The 18,091-nt window shown below is 36.5% G+C and overlaps 1 protein-coding gene and 2 long non-coding RNA genes across 3 annotated transcripts in view; 2 read left to right on the top strand and 1 right to left on the bottom strand.

Moving 5' to 3' along the window:
- The first annotated feature begins 4,415 nt into the window (after window positions 1-4,415).
- LOC148779655 (uncharacterized) lies at window positions 4,416-7,527 on the top strand. Its single transcript, XR_016044366.1, has 2 exons — window positions 4,416-4,586; window positions 5,066-7,527. It is a non-coding gene; the product is annotated as an uncharacterized LOC148779655 (long non-coding RNA).
- On the bottom strand, window positions 6,022-7,537 carry LOC148779654 (uncharacterized). The gene is made up of 2 exons (XR_016044365.1): window positions 7,462-7,537; window positions 6,022-6,343 (listed from the first exon to the last, which is right to left on the bottom strand). It is a non-coding gene; the product is annotated as an uncharacterized LOC148779654 (long non-coding RNA).
- A 5,176-nt stretch (window positions 7,538-12,713) lies between these two features.
- MTM2 (Myotubularin-like phosphatases II superfamily) overlaps window positions 12,714-18,091 on the top strand; it is a 32,624-nt gene continuing 27,246 nt past the window's right edge. Inside the window, exons 1-3 of the mRNA XM_006851703.4 lie at window positions 12,714-12,924; window positions 13,218-13,289; window positions 16,004-16,078. Coding sequence (XP_006851765.1) covers window positions 12,877-12,924; window positions 13,218-13,289; window positions 16,004-16,078 — 195 coding nt within the window. The 5' untranslated portion in view covers window positions 12,714-12,876. The remainder of the gene's footprint in view (window positions 12,925-13,217; window positions 13,290-16,003; window positions 16,079-18,091) is intronic.

Raw genomic sequence — 18,091 nt, 5'->3', positions numbered from 1 at the left:
TGTTTATCAAAACATGTATTCAATTTGATGTAATTTATTCGATTTGAGGGGGATTTTTGAGTTGGAATGACTGATGTTAGGTTGGTCTGTGAAGAACTGCGTTTTTTTTTTTTTAAATTCATGATCAATTTTTTAAAAAAATCATGATTTTTCAAAAAATTGTGACCAGTTTTTTATTATCATGAGGAAATAAACAATATTTTTAATTTTTATTGTTAAATTTTTAGTTCAAAAAATTACATGGTGATAGATTATTTATGCAAAAAAAAAAATGTTATTATATTTTTAATGTAAAACTGTATTTTTTAATTTGTTGTTAATGCTAAAAAATATATTAACGAATACATGTTGTTAAACTGTATTACAGTTTTAATGCAGTTTTGCATTAAAAATGTATTTTTAATTTTTTAAATGTTTAATGCAAAAAATACATGTTGTTAAACTGTATTATCACGAGGAATATCATTGTAAACTGTATTATCACGAGGAATTAAAGTGAATATCATTGTAAAAAAAATGTGGCATTTATGATAATTATATTATCTTGCATTTTTTAATTTTATTATTAAATTTTTAATGCAAAAAATGTATGTTCTTGATAATTGAGTTGTAGCCATGTTTGGAGCTTGCATTTTTTATAATATTATCTTGCATATTTGTAATTGAGATGTACGACTATTTATGATCATTTCAATCGAGTTGGGACTGTGCCCACTATATCATTGTAAATTTTATTTGTGGCATTGTGAATATAAATGTGTTTTGTGTCAAATATACGTGGTGGCATTATGGATAACTATATCATTGTAATTTTTTTCTTGATTCTAAGGGTGACTTATACAGAGTTCTTTTTATCTATAATGGTGCATAAATATATTTTTTTTCTCAGTAGGAACTAATTCATGTTTGTCGAAATGAAGATTTGTGACAAGTCCATATGTATTGGCATGGTGAATTACTATACCATTGTAAATATATTTTTTATTGATACTATATCAATGTAAATTTTTTGTTCTATATGTAGTGGCTGATATAGGGTATTTTTATCTATAATGTTGCATAAATAAATTATTTGTCCTAGTATGAACTAAAATATTTTTGTCAATAGAAATATTTTGCATTGACAACAAATATAACTTCATGAACTACATTACATATTATCACTACACATGTTGATTATTTTTCATGTTGAACTGTCAGGTTAATTTTTAACCTTTCACATATTAAAACAGTTGAACCATGACAAGATCTGCGGAAGACCCTGCATGGCAACATGGGGTCAGACTTGATCCCAACAAAAAAGACTAAATTATTTGTAATTACTGCCAAAGAGTGATAAATAGCGGGGTATATAGGTTCAAGCAATACTTGGCATAGGTTAAGGGAGATGTTTCTGCGTGTAATAATATCCTTAATAATGTAAGAAAGCAGATAGCGGCATTTCTTAAGGCTACCAAATGTAAAAAAATTGCAAATCAAAGAATGGATGAGGAGATAACTGGTTTATATACACCATAAAGCAGGAATGATCCAGAAGAGCAATATACTAATGACTTGGAGATGGCTACAATAATGAATTTACAGGAAACATACCAGAGGGAACGCGAGTTTAGAATGCCTAGTGGTTATGACATGGGCATGCATAGTGGGCCTAGCTCAAACATGCGTGGTGGGCCCAGCTCGAGCATGTATGGTGGGCCCAGCTCAAATATGTATAAAGGGGTTAGTGGCAATATGTATCAACATAAGCTAGAAACAATTTCTAGCTTATCGTAGAACCATTTACCAACATACCCTCAAAGGCATGGTGAAAGGTACGAGAAACATGTTGAGCAGATATGTTGGTAAATGGTTCTACGATAAAAGGATCCCCTTTGATACAACCAATAGCCCATATTTTCCACCTATGGTCAACGCAATCCAAAAAGCCGGGCCCGGGATAAAACCTCCGACGGCATATGAGCTCGGTGGGCCAATATTGGATGAAGAGGTGGAGGAAGTTAGAAAGTGGATTGAAAAATATAAACAAAATTAGCCAATAACATACATTACTCTTATGAGTGATGGTTGGTTTAGCAAAAAGGAGTTTTTAAACTTCTTAGCCTATTCCCAAAAAGGTACAGCTTTTTTTGTCTAGCAAAGACGTATCAGGGATGAAAAATGACGCAAACTTCTTCATACGACTATATGATCAGATAGTGGAGGAGGTGGGAGATAAGCATGTAGTCCAATTTATTATGGACAATGACCGTGTATGTGTTTCTGCTAGCAGCAAGTTGATGGATAAGATGAAGCATCTAATATGGACCCCGTGTGCTGCACACAACATCGATCTTATGTTAGAGGAGATCGGTGAGATCAAAATTGTGAAGGAGACTCTACAAGAAGCGAGGTTGGTGTCACGATTTATATATAACCATTCTAAAATTTTATTTTTGTTCAAAGAACAGTCTAAAAAAAAAAAGATAATCAGGCCTGCCATAACCCGCTTTGCGACAGCTTACTTGGATGTGGACTTTATTCGGGAATCTGAAGGTGCATTACAGAGATTGTTTACCAGTGAAGAGTGGTTAAATGACTGCCTCTCGAAGTCCAGTATTAGGCTAAAAGTGGACGGCATAGTCTCAAATAGGAGGTTCTGGTATCGATGTTCCAGTATCGTAGAGGTCACTGCCCTTTTGGTCATGTTGTTAAGAATGGTGGATGCTGACAAGAAAGCTACCATGAGCATCCTTTATGAATGTATCAATAAGGTCAAATCAGCTATTGGGGAGAATTGTAGTTTTACTAATTAAGTGATCGAGATATAGAAAGTTGGTGGAACACCAAATTTGGACGTCAAATTCATTATGCAGGTAAATATATATTTATATCATTACAATGTTTCATTCTAAATTAATTTTTTATGAATTTTTAAATGACATTTCTCTATGTATATATTTTCTAGGTTACTACTTCAACACAAAAATTTTCTATTTGATACCTGAACATCCCCACAAGATTATGAAAGAGGTCAGATACATTATTTTCAGGTTGGAGAGAAGCCATCGAAACCAGGTAGCAGCAATATAAGAGGTATTATTTAATATTTGGGTAAGAATTTGATTGAGTTGTTATATTTGTGAGGAATAATACACTAAAACGAAATATTTTGTTTTAACTTGCTATGTATAGGGATGTTATAGGATCCTTCAGAACTAAACTTGCCAGGAATTATCGAACTAAGATGGATCCAGGTCATCCCCTAACTAATATTTTGTTCATTTATATATTTAATCTTATGAATTGTTCTTGCCCTTATAATGCTTTTTGTATTTTAATCCAGCTGAATGGTGGGAGATATATGGTAGTGATGCACATCACCTAAAGAGGATAGCAATCAAGGTGCTCTCCCAGACATGTTCTACTACTGGCTGTGAGCGAAATTGAAGTACGTTCTAATGGTTGCACACTACTAGGAGGAATCAACTCGCTTCGGAGAAGCTTCATAAACTAGTATACGTCCATTACAACTTAAACCTCCGAGAGCGACAAATAAGAAGGAAGCTTGAAGACTATGGGCCGATAGACTTGGACACAATATTTGTCACACACACAGCAGAACAATGGGTAGTAGAAGAAGATGAGCCAGTGTTGCACAAGAGAGCGTTCCTTGAGGCTATCGGTGAGGAAGATCTTGAAGAAGGTGATGAGCAGCATGAAAGAGGAAGTAACCCGCCAACATATCCCCAATTCGTCGGAGATGTTGGTGATATTACACCTAATGAGGGAGAGTGGGAATGGGTCTAAGAGAAAATGAGAGAGATGATGATTCTGAGGCCACCCAATCCCAGTCAAATTATTCACATATCGGGTCCCAACAACAAGAGGTAGGTGAGCATGAAGGATGGACAAGCTTCGGGGATTTTAGATTAAGACCACAACAAAACATAAACACTCAGGGTTTTGGGTATAGTCAGGTGCCTACTAATTTGAATGATTCGTTTTTAAAACGAGTCAATGAATTGTCACGCGAATTCAATCAATGGCACCAGCGTGACCAAGATAAAGAACGACGTCGTCTGTCATTTGATTTTTAGATCATATGTTACGAATTGTATGCTTTATTGTAGTCCATGTATGATGATATACTTAATCCATGATAATTCTATGTTTATCATTTTGTGTGATGTAAATTAAATGGCAAATAGTAGTTCATGCAGGGAAAAAACATATCAATATTCGCATATTCATGCAAAGAAATGAAAATTCTTAAGGTTTAATCCGACCGATTCAGCCGATTCCCGATCCGAATCGCCGATTCGCCGATCCAGATGGATTTTTGAGATACCCGATCCGGATCACCGATCCGCTTTTTAAACCACTGCTCTCGCCCTTCACACGGTTCCCTTTCTCTCTCATTTTAGCCATCTATATAGGTTTCATGGTCTCTATGTCTGCTGTCTTTGTTCCTCATAGTTCTCCTTGCCCTGCCCTCTTATGCTCTCTCAATGTTTCTCTCTCTATGTTCCCACTGCCCACCTTACACGATCTCGATCTTAGTCTCTCTCTAGGTTTCCCACTCTCTCTCTCTCTCCATTCATGTGGTATTTCTCTCTCTCCCTCTTGGTTTTCTTCCACCTTCTCTCTCTAGGTTTAATGGCTTTCTTTGCATTACATTCCTCTTAGTACTGCACCTTATGTGTTTGGTAAAATGCCCAACAAGTATTTTTTAACTTGTGAAATTTTCCTTATGAGCATAGTATGTTTTTTTTAATTTTATTTTTATTATTTTTATTTTTCATTTTAAAGAAATATTCAGCTCATGGTTTATTGGGATATTTGGTATGGAGGACATAAGTTTTGATTTTTATACTTACAGGTCCTTATAATTATTCGTAAATATTTGGTTCTTAATAGATATGTAGTGGCCTTAATTTTTCAGTTTTTTCCTTGAATTTACCTGGAAATAACTCTATCATGGAGTAATTTTCTAGTAATATCCTGTAGTCTCTAATCATGTTTCTTCAATTGTTCTTCCTCTATTTGTTCAATTGCTTATTGTTTCCACATCTACATTGGTCAGGATGGAAATCCAAAGATGAATGGTGTAATTTTTGCCCCGTAAGGCACCAATGTGTTTGTGCAGGTAGTTGATGTTGCATGTTGTCTTGTTTCATCTGGTTGATGTTCTCCCAACCCACAATTTGCCGTGGATACAGATGCAGGATTCTAGAAAGACATTTTATAGTTACTGATTTTGAGTTGCAAATAGTGGATGTATTGCAGAGCAATTTGTTTGTTTTTTCCTTTCTTTTTTTTTTTCTTTTTCTTTTAATAAGTATTTTGTGGAAAACTGAATTATAGCAACGAGATAAAAGATGCGACGAATGGGCAGGGTTCCTTTTTTTGGATATCTCATGCAAATATGACCCTTTTTTTGGCCAATGAATTTATAGCTTTTTATTTGTTCATTCTACTTAACATGGATTATCTATCAATATATATGTTGTTCTAGATCTCACTATGTTAAATTTGTTTAAAATTAATGTGGGGGGATTTTCAAATGTCATGGTTTCATGTGTTTCTTGGCTACCCTATAAAAGTCACTATTGTATTGATCTTTCAACATTTATACCAATCTTTCTGTTAGCCCTTATATTATTTGATAGTACTGAGGTGTATGAGAACATCCATGATGTATCCCTCTCTGTCATTGCAATTATATGCTGATGAACAAGATTGGATATTGTTGAATTCGAATAGTGGCAGCTAGGGTAGGGTCTAATTCAGCGAGGAAAAAAAAAGTTTTTCTTCTTTCTTCTTAACGATACATAGCTTAGCTTGGTTTTTGCTACTTTTGAAGCCCTTTTGGACCCTTAAGAAAGGTCAAGTTTACCATGCACCAGCAAGACCCATCTCTCTCTTTTCTCTCTCTGAGCAAAGGCTCCAATCCAAAGATGGAGTTTGGGGTTTCTCCCTTTTCACTGGTGTACATCCACAAATATATATTCGCGATTGCTCAACTGCATGTGTAACAACTTTTGTGCAAAGAACATTAGGAAATTCATCATGAAATGAAAAGAAATCTACCATGTCTGCTATCACACTTAAACACTGATAACAAATAAAAAGACAATTACAAGAAGTTACACATTTCCCACTGTGTGATTTTGAATAACAAGTTGATGACATAAATACAGTGAGGAATAAAACTAAAAGTGCGATGAGTGCACACTTGACATTGTTTTCTCGTGCAATTTGTCTTTGTTGTTATTCTATCATCATGATCAAAGTTCCCTTCTTTGAGGGTGGCGATGCTGTTGCGTAGCAATCCATATAATTGTCGCAGTAGTTGTTCCACCTGCCACATGACTGCAATAATAGTACTTTGGCCAAGCAAAAACTCAAAATGTTTTAGGATCATTGGGTGGTTTGATTGATTTTGAGGTCTCTTTACAACTAGTGGGCTCTCTAGGTGAATTATCGGTCTCTTTAGAGATATAGGATAGCAAAAATGGTTGTATTTTGCAGGAACGTTAATTCTCAAGAAGGAAAATGTTGGCCCTATAAAATATAAAGTGTTTTTTTCATAAGAAAATGGCAAACTTACAGTTAACCATTAGCTTTCCCTTATATAACAGAGACTGAAAAGAAAATTTACTAAGCTCACAAGGAAAACTTCACAAATAAAAAAGACTAGTTGGGCATTTCACCAAACACATGAGGTGCAAGATCGTAATACAAAGAAAGCCATGAACGCTTGAAGCCTAGAGAGAGAAGGGGGAGGTGGGCAACCAAGAAGGAGACAGAGAAAGACCGCGTGAATAGAGAGAGGGTGGGAAACCTAGAGAGAGAATGAGAACGAGATGGTATGAGGTGGAGAGTGGGGAACGCAGAGAGAGAGAGAGAGATCGTGTGAAGGGGTAGAAAGGGAATCCTAGAGAGACCAAAACAGGACAGGAGAGATAGGAGGTAGGAGGAACAGAGAGGGCAAACATAGAGAGACCATAAAACCAAGAGAGAGAGATGGGAAAATGAGAGAGAAAGAGACTGTGTGAAAGGCGAGAGTGTGGGAAACCAAATAGAAAGAAACTATGAAGGGGTAGAGAACTGGAAACGTAAAGAGAGGGTGTTACAGAGAAAACTAAAGGTAATTATAAAGAGAAAGCTAGAGAGAGCAATTGCAAAGGAGAACCTAGAGAGAGAACCCCTGGCAAAAGGCGCATATTTTCACTGTCGGAGTGTATTCTTAGAAACTGTAAAACCAAAGAGAGACCGTGTGAAATGAGAAAGAAATGGAAACCCAGAGAGAGACCGTAAAGCCTAGAAAGTGGGCGCTAGAGAGGTAAAATGCAGAGGCGAACAAAGAGAGAGACCGTAAAGCCTAGAAAGTCGGCGCTAGAGAGAAACTGCAAAGAGGAGAACCTAGAGAGAGAAACAGACCCGTGATAGAAAGTGGGAGAGAGGAATGACACTTGCCTGATTTGATTGGGAGACACTGAGAGATAACGGCCTTTGTAACTTCTGCGACAGTGGTAGGGTTTGGAGTTGAGAGTTTCACGAAGAAAAGAAGAGAGCGGACAGATTTTTTTTTGGAAAAATCACTAAGAAACACCTTAAAATTAACTATCTCTTAAACTTACCCCCACCCTAAACTTATCTCACACGTTTTTTTTCCCAAACTACTTTTCCTCGCAAAAACCCCCCAACCCAAAAGTAACATCAAATAAGACTAAACCCTTATTTTTTTTCACACGACCTTCTCTCTCCTATTTCCCCACAGTAAAGATGCACTTCGGCAGTCCCAATTTGCGCTTCACTTTGTCTAACCCACAACGCTCTGGCATTCCGATAACTTGCTTTGGCAATGCAACTACACACTCCAGCAGTTCGCTCCAGCAATGAAGCCTCTGGAGCCACAACGCTCCAGCAATGGAGGACTGCGTTCCGGCAGTCCGAATGCGCGCTCTAGTAGTCACAATGTGTACTCCGACAGTGCTTTGTCTGACCCATAGCGCTCCGACATACTGAGAACTGCGCTCTGGCATTCTGAATGCGCACTCCAACAGTCCCAATGTGCCCTTCGGTAGTCATTTGTCTGACCCACAGTGCTCCCGCATTCTAAGAATACACTCCGACAGTGAAAATATGCGCTCCGGTAGTTCGCTCAGGCAATGAAGTATCTGGAGCCACAACTCTCCGGCAATGTAGCACCGCGCTCTGGCAGTGCTTCTTGACATTCCACTCCGACAGTAGTATACTGCGCTCCGGCACTACTCTACTTGGGATCCGTGAATTGGTTTGGTTTGTACAAAAAGGGCATTTCCATCCAAATAATAATAATTTTTTTACCTTGGGGGGTTTTTGCAAGGAAAGGTTGTTTGGGGGGAAAAAGTATGAGAAAATATTGGGGTGGGGGTAAGTTACATAGACAGTTCATTTCAGGGTGTTTTTTTGTAATTTTCCCTTTATCTTTTTAAAGAGAGAGGGAGGAAGATGAATGGGCTTTTGGATCACACAAATTACCTTTAAGAAAGAGAAAGCAATCACCGGCAACCAGTTGGAAAGCAAAGTTAGTGGGTAAGGTTTTAGTCTATCTTGAGATATGGATAAAAAATAGACGGTGATCTGTTAGGGTCCCATGCAATTGTGTGCGGCAGGGTCCTATAGGATCATTACTTAAATTCTAATAACCCATGTTTGATTATTGAATAATGATCCTATGAGACCCTCCCACACCCATGTGTATATGACCTCAAATGATCACCATTAAATTTGACAAATATCTCTATAAAAGTCAAATCTCAAACCCATGTGATAACTTTTTTAGAGATCTGTACTAAATTTAATGGTGATCCATTGGGGTCCTACACACATGGGTGTGGGAAGTTCTCATAGGATCATTACTCTTTATTATTTAAGTAAGTACCTTAATGTTTCTTTTGTGTAGATCTTTCCCCTTCCCTACGCTCCCACCGAAACCAAAGAAAAATAAGGCAAAAAAAGGGGTAAAAGTGAGAAATGAACATCACATCATTTTCAACTTTAAAAAGTGTAAAAGCAATGTACCCCATTCTTAGAGATTTTGAGGAATCCTTAAGCCAAGGATAGTCGTGGTACATCTGAACGTTGGATTGTAATGGAGTCAGTGGGGAGAGGGTATGGTAGGGATTGAACTTAGGATGTAGCAATACAAATCATCAAGTGCTAACCAATTATGTCGAGGCTCTGTTTTTTTTTACCAGTGTTTTAAAAGCACTAACCATTTATGCCCGAGCTCTTTTTCTTTTTTGCGAGTATTTTAAAAATGGAAAATTTCTTCATGCGGGTTGGACGGCATTTCTACATATGCGGTCTAGAAAGTGTAAAGCATTCATCTTAAAGATGGATGCAAGTCAGTGTTCTATCTAAAAACAATGGAAACTAATGGTCCAAATGTCTTCTTACTATAATTATTATTTTTAGTTTTAAAAAATTATTTATTTATTCATATTCATGATCTGGGTGTTAGAGATTACATGTCTGTAAAAATTAAGTATTAAAATCCATCTAAAAAATAAACTTATTAAGAAGCCCGCATTTCTACAAATGTGGACTTGGCCGCATAGAAACTGGGTCTTTTACAAATGGGGGTGGCAATGGATCTGGACCGACCCCGGTCCAGGTATGGGCCCAAAAATTGGACCAGAACACTATTAGGGTCCAAGTTTGGATCCACCTCGACCCGACTTGAATAGTGTTATTATTTAAATAATATTTAATATATATTTTTAGTAAAATTCTGATCTTTAAATAAATGTAACTATATATTTTAGTTCTAATATTTAAATAATACATGTATATATTTAAAATATGTATTTTTATATTTTTGAGCAGGTCCAATTGGGTCCAGATCCAGGTTCGGGTCCCATAATTTTTTTTTCAAGTCCGGGTTTGGATCTTGTCCTGACCTATTGCCACCCCTATTTAAAATCAGGTCGGTGGTTCGTCCACAAATTTGTGTTGGACCTCTAGATCGACGATTTGGATCAGGGTTGAATTTGTCTGAATCGATGATCCAAATAATATTTACAAATAAATAAAGTAAAAAAAAAAAAAAAACAAGGGTTATGGTGTGGGGATTTAAGGGTACATGAAAAAACATTTGACAAACTTAAAAAATAAAAAATAAAAAAAATAAGAGGGAAGAGGAGGGGGAGGATTAGTCCGAGGACTCATACCATCTTAGAATCAATTATATCCTGACTCTCATCAAGATCAAAGATCACCAGGTTTTAAATCATTATTTTTCACGTAGCATCATTTTCGCTCTCTCAATCATCCGCCCACTATTTTTCTAGAAGCTGATAATCCCATGGCCAAAGGTTAGTGCTATGATATATTTTTCCAGTTCTAACTTCTAGTTGCCTAGACAATGAACTTTATAAAAACAGAAAAACTTGATGAAATCATGAAAATATTTTTAGTCCCTTGGGCAATTGACTAGGCTTTTATTTATCCAATTTTGTGATCCACAATAGAATCACTATATAAGATTTTGTTTAAAAAAAAAACACTGATTTTCAATACACCTAGATCAATCATCAAAATTTTGAATGGTCTCCATGCAATATCAGGGCATGTTTTTTTTTTTTTTAGTTTATCGTATGTATATTTCAAGCATTTCTTGGGCATTCTCCCTAGTTTGAGTAGGTGACATCACAAAATTTGGAGGTCAAAAAATACTTCTAGCTAAGTTTAAATATGTGTAAACAAACTATACTAGAAAAATATGAATAAAATGGACAAACTACCTCAAAAAGTTATTGAGATGGCTGGATAAACCACTTTATTAAATAAGTGACTGCTTTTTTAGAAGCCCGAAGAAGTGGGTGGCATTTGATAATTTCATCACTGAAGTTACTTGAGCTTAAGCATTTGGTAAAATTATCACTTAATTTACTCAAGCTAAAATTATTCAAGCTAAATGACCTTAAATCATGCTTTTAAATTAAAAAAAATTGGTTAGAATTTTGGGAAGTGAAACAAACAAGGGTATTTTTCACCTCTTCGTTTCTGTGACTTGAGTCGGGCCAAAATTTCAAAATGTCACCACTAGTTTTAAGTTTCAAACTCAAACAACATTATTCAATTGAGAAAACATATCTCTAAGTTTGGAAGCTAGGAGAGTATTAATGTCATCTGGCTCAAGTGACATGAGAACATCAAATTACCAAACACTCTCACCGGTCTAGGGCTACAAACTAGTAATGAATGCATCCTGGAGCAAAAATTAACAAGATCAATGGGATCCCACATGAAATTATTTTTAAAATATAAAAAACCAAACAATCATACATAGGTTTGATGAAAACCTGTTATACCATGATCGTTCAGTTAAAAACAAAGGGATCAAATTGATAAAGAACAACCATAGAAATTGACTTTTAGCGGAAAGGCGTAATATGCTAAAAATCCCCAAATTTATTCACGAAAATTTGTTTCTTAGGTTCGATCCAAGCCCAATCGTTGTTTTATAGACTTAAAAAGCTATTATCTCCATTATTGATCGAAAAACGCTGGATTTTATAGCTTTTTTGGTGGAAAAAATTGTTTTTTTTGAGAAAGGCACTGCAGCAGTCGTGTCGTCGAGTCGACTCGACCAATTCACTGTAGCATATTGCTCAGAATCAGAGATTCTTCTCTAGACCCCCCCGATTACTTGTATTACACTGGAATTGACACGGGATCCCCGATTCCCATGTCGACTCGAGTGAGTCTGTTGCGACTTGCTATTTTTTAAAACACCGTCTGCAAGTAATAACATGAGCTCGTTGTAGAGAGAGGGAGGGAGAGGAGGATGGCTTAGAGCGAAAATTTTAGGTCCGTGAAAAATTGAAAGGCATATAAATTTGGGTTCTCAAAATCCAAAAATTATTATTTTTTGGTTTTTAAAAAACCAAAAATTTTAAATATTTCAAAAAATGGGCAGTTTTGTCTTCTTTTTTTTTTTAAAATGTTATGAAGTTAAAGAAACATATATATCTGTAATAATGAAAACTAAAAGGTATTTTTATAATAACGATAAATATAACAGATATATACATAATTTTCCCTAAAATTTAGTATGGTATAGATTGAGCAGATATTTGAACTCTTGAAAAATCTTGAAAATTGACAGTCCAGAAATTTCGTTACATAATGCACTATTTTCAGCACTTGAAATCCATTTTTTAAATGTTTATACATCTTGAAGTCGAGATGATCGGATTGAAGATTTTTTTGACATCAATACAACTTATTTTCCTGAATTTTTTGATATACACCTTAATTTGACTACTTAGAGCATCACCACTATAAAAGTGAGACAATATATAGGGACTTATGCCCTCACTAAGAGTATGACCTTAAATAGACCAGAGTGACGGGCTGGGATTCGTATGACCTATCTCAATTAATTAGAAAAAAGCAATAACAATGATGATACATAAAAAAAAATGATGAAAGCCTCACCCTTATATAAACCATTTCCAATTTCCTTACTTAATTTGACATGTGAAAAAAATGTCCGAAGGCGCCTTATATGATGGAACTTCATGAGGACGCAATTGAATAGGTGCGTCAACCGATGCCCCAAGAACCCATCCAAACTGAGATCTCACCAATTTCGTCGTGAGCCACCGAACAGTCAGCGTGCCGCTGGCGTGTGATGCGAGGGTTCGAATAAAAGGACCGAAACTATGAAGAGAAGAGACCTGAGAGGATGGAAATTATGCAGAGAGAGAAAGTAAATCGAGGAGAGGGGTCAACAATTCGCTGCAATCTCTGATAAAAGCGGGAGAGCTTAATTACCACACGCGCCATAGCTTCGAGTGCCATTGAAACCAGATATATAGAGAGAGAGAGGAATAAGCAATGGAGGGTGCGGGCAGCTGGGACGCCCTCGACTTCATCAAGATTGAGGTTCGTTTTCACAAAACACACACACGATCTCTTCCACTCTCTTTCTCTCTTTTTGGTGTCATGTGCCAGTTCTTTCTTCCTCAATCCTTCATGGTACGAGCTAATGCAGCAGATTTTGTGTGGTCAGCATGCATAGTTTTACTCTCTCTCATCTGTGTTTGAATCTGTGTTGAATTTCAATAAAAATTCAGCAGGAATTATTGCAACTGGATCTTCGTTTTCTCTTTATGAGTTTGGTCTCTTTATTTATATTTGGCTAGAATTTTGTAACATCGGGCATGTGAATTTTGCAGCCTGTGTCTCGGACTGTTATGACTCATGGCATGGATGAATTCCTTCTAGAAGCTGAGGAAGTTATTGTTCAGGTATGCATGTTCTTCTTGTAGCGGTAACTGTTCGCCCATAGATTTAATGAGTTATTTGGTTTCTTTATTCGTTCATTCCCCTCTCTGTCAACCAATGGGCCTCATCCCATAGAAAACCACTAATGTCGCCTGCTCCTTACTGGATTTGTGTCATGCATTTTGGAGAATTGTTTGAACCCATTTTCTGGAATCTGTATATGATGCATGCACCAATCATATAAGTTTATGCTGTCATGTTTTTAAACTCTTTACCGTGCATGAGATATTTTTCCAATTTTTAGGAACAGTGCATTGTGCTATAACGAAACTTGAATTCCTGTTGTCGTAGATTAGACGGGTATATTGCTTGTTGAATGTTCTCACTCTTTAGGGTCAATTTCAGATCATATAGTCCCATGATTTTTCATTTTTTAACAATTGGTTAATTCAACTCCCTCGAAGATCAAAGTTATAAGACTATAGGTGTTGATAACCATCATGGGATGATTACAAATGGTACTCTTGAAATGCGGAGTGACATTGACATTCTGGGATCAACACCAATATCAGTTTTTTGGAGCCAGATTGTTAACTGGTTCTCGTAGACTTCTGATTTGTGGGGAAACTTTTTTATCTCATCTGTGGGAGCACGGTAAATGAAGGATGCTCTATCCAACATATGTTTCAGGCCCATGATTTATTTTGTGAGCTAAAACAGTTTAAGTCTTGTTGATTTGGGTCTCATGTTCATTTACTTGAGTGCCTAACCATTCACCAACTTTTACATTTCAGCTATCTCTTGCAACGTAACTGTATTCCCATTCCTTGGAACTAGCAGCAGCTTTACCAAATTACAGGCATACTTTAAGAGCCTTGCCCCCAATAACGTCTTATTTTATTATAAATATAGCATCACAGGTAAATCTGAGGAAAAATTTGAAGGTGCCCAAACTCTTTTGGGCGTACTGGACCAGAAGAGTACAGCTGAATGCCCATCCCTTATCTTATCGACATTAAGGAGAAAACCCACAGGTCTTTCCAACATGTCATTATACTTAAGTCCCCGCCTTACACATTCATGGCCACTTCAAGCTCCATAATGTTTCTGATCAGTTGTACGAATTGCAACACTTGTTTGTATGTATATTTGGACACATACACACAACAACCAGTAATGATTTTTTCTTTTTTTTTACATTTTACATGGTCCTTCGATCAATCATGAATGGTTGGCAATAATGGATATAGATAATATCCAAATGCCCAATCCGCCCACTATGTGAATGGGTTTTTGGAAAAATCAAAAGAAGAATATCTCTTTCGTATATATGGAATTCTTGCAAGAATTCAGAAGTCTGAATCTAATCTTTTCAAAACTGCTCGAGGCAACAAATTGGCTTTAATATGAGAAGCATTAAGTGCATCCTATGTTCTCATCTCAGATTATGAAGTAGTAGTAGTCCCCCACCTTTTTAATGCTCAATGAATCAGATGGTATGAATCTCCCAAAGCCTACACTTCGTGTAGCTCCATGATATAAGAAAAGAAGTCATTTTTAGCAAGGATAAATTTTAATTGTCACCCCTGCATGGACTGATCTGCCCACTATCTGTAATCCGTATTCCCTAGTTATTCTTGACCTTCTAGAATGCCGATTGGAAATGAGTGGATGCGCAATCACGGCATGCATTTTGTGACTATACTAAATCTTCACCTATTTCAACTCAAACTGACTATGACTCTTCAAGAGCTAACCTATCATATCTCAACTATCCCGGTCATGTAAGGTGTCTAAAAGTTTGACGCTTGTCATAACTCATAACTGCAACGCCAAGAGACTTGCCATCTGCCATTTGCTTCCTTGTCAACCCTATAAACCTAAGATGGGATTCCTTCCTCGCTATCCCATCTCCCAGGACCATCTCTGCACCTTTTTGGATATTTCGTTGGAGAATTTTAGATGTCGAACTCAGCACCACCATAAGCCAATATATACCTCAGTTTTTTTGTTTTAATACTTATTGCTAGCGCGAAAATTGTTGCGCTAACATGCATCCATTTTCTTACAAGACGCAACGACTAACGTGAAAGCCATTGCACTAACACACATCTGTTTTCTTGCAGGAAGCAACGGCTAGCACAAAAGCCGTTGCGCTAACGCGTATCGGTTTTCTTGCTTGTCTTCGCTGGCTCGAAAACCTACGTGCATTTTTTTTAATCATTATTTTGCATTTATAAATTTGATTTTTTTATTTGAATAATGAAATCCTTTTATCTTGTATGAGTTTCAGAAACTTAATTCATGAAGGCATGAAGTTATGAACTTTAATCTGTCTTACTTGTCTGCGTGTTTCCTAATTTGTTTGAATCTAAATGAGAAAAATAATTATTATTTGTGGCAGCATCACTTTGTTTTCTAGTTGGCTTTTATATATTAATGATTTTTTTAATCATTATTTACAATTATAAATTTTATTTTTTTATTTGAATAATGAAATCCTTTTTCTCGTGTGAGTTTCAGAAACTTAATCTCATGAAGGCATGAAGTTATGAACTTTAATCTGTCTTACTTGTCTGCTTGTTTCCTAATTTGTTTGAATCTAAATGAGAAAAATAATTCTTATTTGTGGCAGCATCACTTTGTTTTGTTTGATGTATAGTAGTTGGCTTTTATATATTAATGATTTAATGTTAGAGTGTATATTATTTATTCATTCATGAGTGCTTGTTCTCAGGGTTATGGTGTTGTCCTTGTAAACATGGATGAAGCCGGTACTTTATTGGTTACGAACTTTCGTCTACTTTTTGTGGTGAGTGACTGTGATCTTCTTTTAGTTATGGATTGACTGATTAATTTCTCAAATCTTGTACCGAAATGAAAATTTACTGCCTAGCATAGTTATCAAAGATGGTTGCATAATACATTATTTGGCTGCATTAAGTTGGATGATGCCTTGGGTTTATCGCATATTTTCATGTGTGCAGACAATTATTGTGTGCCGGCATATGTTGCACATCACTTCATATGCGGGTGTATAACCCAACATTATGTGCCAGCCTATGCAGGCGACTGCTCATGGGTGGAACAATGCCAATGAACAGGGCATTTTACACATTTGTCCTCCTACAAATGGGGGAAGTTTCCCTTTTCCTCTTTTTGTGTGCGTGTGTGTTGTGTGGTTGTTGTTGTGGTGGTGGTGGTGGTGGTGGTGGTGGTGAGGGGGGGGGGGGGGGGGGGGGGGGGGGGAGGGGGGAGAGGGGGAGGTGTGTTTGGGCTGGGCGAGGGGCATTGTTATGGAATTAGGAAGCAAATTTTCTTGTCGACTCCGGATATTCCGATAAAATTTGGGGATCCCTTGACGGAAGTTCGAGTCTATTTTGTGCATAGTCTTGAAAGATTTTGGAAGAAGATTTACCAAGTAATTGGAGGTTTCAAGGGTTAAGCAGATTATGTACTTGGAGGGAACTTAGGGGTGGCTCCAATAGGCGATAGGACAAGGGAAAGTAGACTTTAGTGGTCTGCCATGTGCATCATCGACCTAGAATAATATTGGTTAGGAGGGTTGATTTGGTTCAAGTGAAAGGCTCTAAAAGAGTAAAGAGAAGGCCCAAAAGGACATAGATGGAAGTAGTGACAAGAGATATGGTGACTTATGGTCTGTTGTGACTTTGTGACTTATCGAGTCTATTTTGTGCATAGTCTTGAAAGATTTTGGAAGAAGATTTACCAAGTAATTGGAGGTTTCAAGGGTTAAGCAGATTATGTACTTGGAGGGAACTTAGGGGTGGCTCCTATAGGCGATAGACAAGGGAAAGTAGACTTTGGTGGTCTGCCATGTGCATCATCGACCTAGAATAATATTGGTTAGGAAGGTTGATTTGGTTCAAGTGGAAGGCTCTAAAAGAGTAAAGAGAAGGCCCAAAAGGACATAGATGGAAGTAGTGACAAGAGTGGGATGGCAAAACAAGATTTGTGTAGCCGACCCCAAATAGTTGAGATTAGCCTCGAACGATTATGACGATGTTTTGTACTTGTGAAGTACTTTTAGACATTGAGACTTTTTAGTATTGGCATTTTGGGTTTTGCCTATATGGTACAACCAGCGTTTTAAAAAACGGCGAGTCGAATCGGACTCGCCCGGTTCGACTCGGAATTCGCGAAAAGGGACCGGATCGGTTGAAAAATCGGAAATCGTCCGGTTCTAGAGAGAACCGGACGATTCTGCACAGTGACTCGCCGATTCACTGTACGGAATCGGCGAGTCCGTACGGATTTTTTTTTTTTTTTTTTTTTTTTTTTTTGTAATCCATGATAGATTTTTTTGTAATACTTGATCGATTTTTTTGTAATCCATGATCGAATTGTTTTTGTTTTTTTGTAATCCATGATCGAATTTTTTGGTTTTTTGTAACCCATAATAGAATTTTTTGTAATCCATGATCGAAATGTTTGTTTTCTTTTCTTGTAATCCATGATCGCTTTTTTTGTTTTTTTTTTTTTTTTTGTAACCCATGATAGAATTTTTTGTAATCCATGATCGAATGTTTTGTAATACATGATCGAAATGTTTGTTTTTTTTTTGTAATCCATGATCGAAATGTTTGTTTTTTTTTTTGTAATCCATGATTGAATTTTTTGTTTTTTGCTTTTTTTGTAACCCATGATAGAGTTTTTTGTAATCCATGATTGAATTTTTATTAATCCATGATCGAATTGTTTTTTTCTTTTTTTGTAATCCACGATTGAATTTTTTGTTCTTTTTTGTTTGTTTTTTTTTGTAATCCATGATCGAATTTTATGTAATCCATGATCGAATTTTATG

The sequence above is a fragment of the Amborella trichopoda genome, chromosome 11 (genome assembly GCF_054954075.1).
Source record: "Amborella trichopoda isolate Santa Cruz 75 chromosome 11, AtrichopodaSantaCruz75HAP2 v2.0, whole genome shotgun sequence".
Taxonomy (NCBI): Eukaryota; Viridiplantae; Streptophyta; class Magnoliopsida; order Amborellales; family Amborellaceae; genus Amborella; species Amborella trichopoda.
The sequence above is the reverse complement of the archived record's forward strand: the minus strand, read 5'-3'. Positions and strand labels throughout refer to the sequence as shown.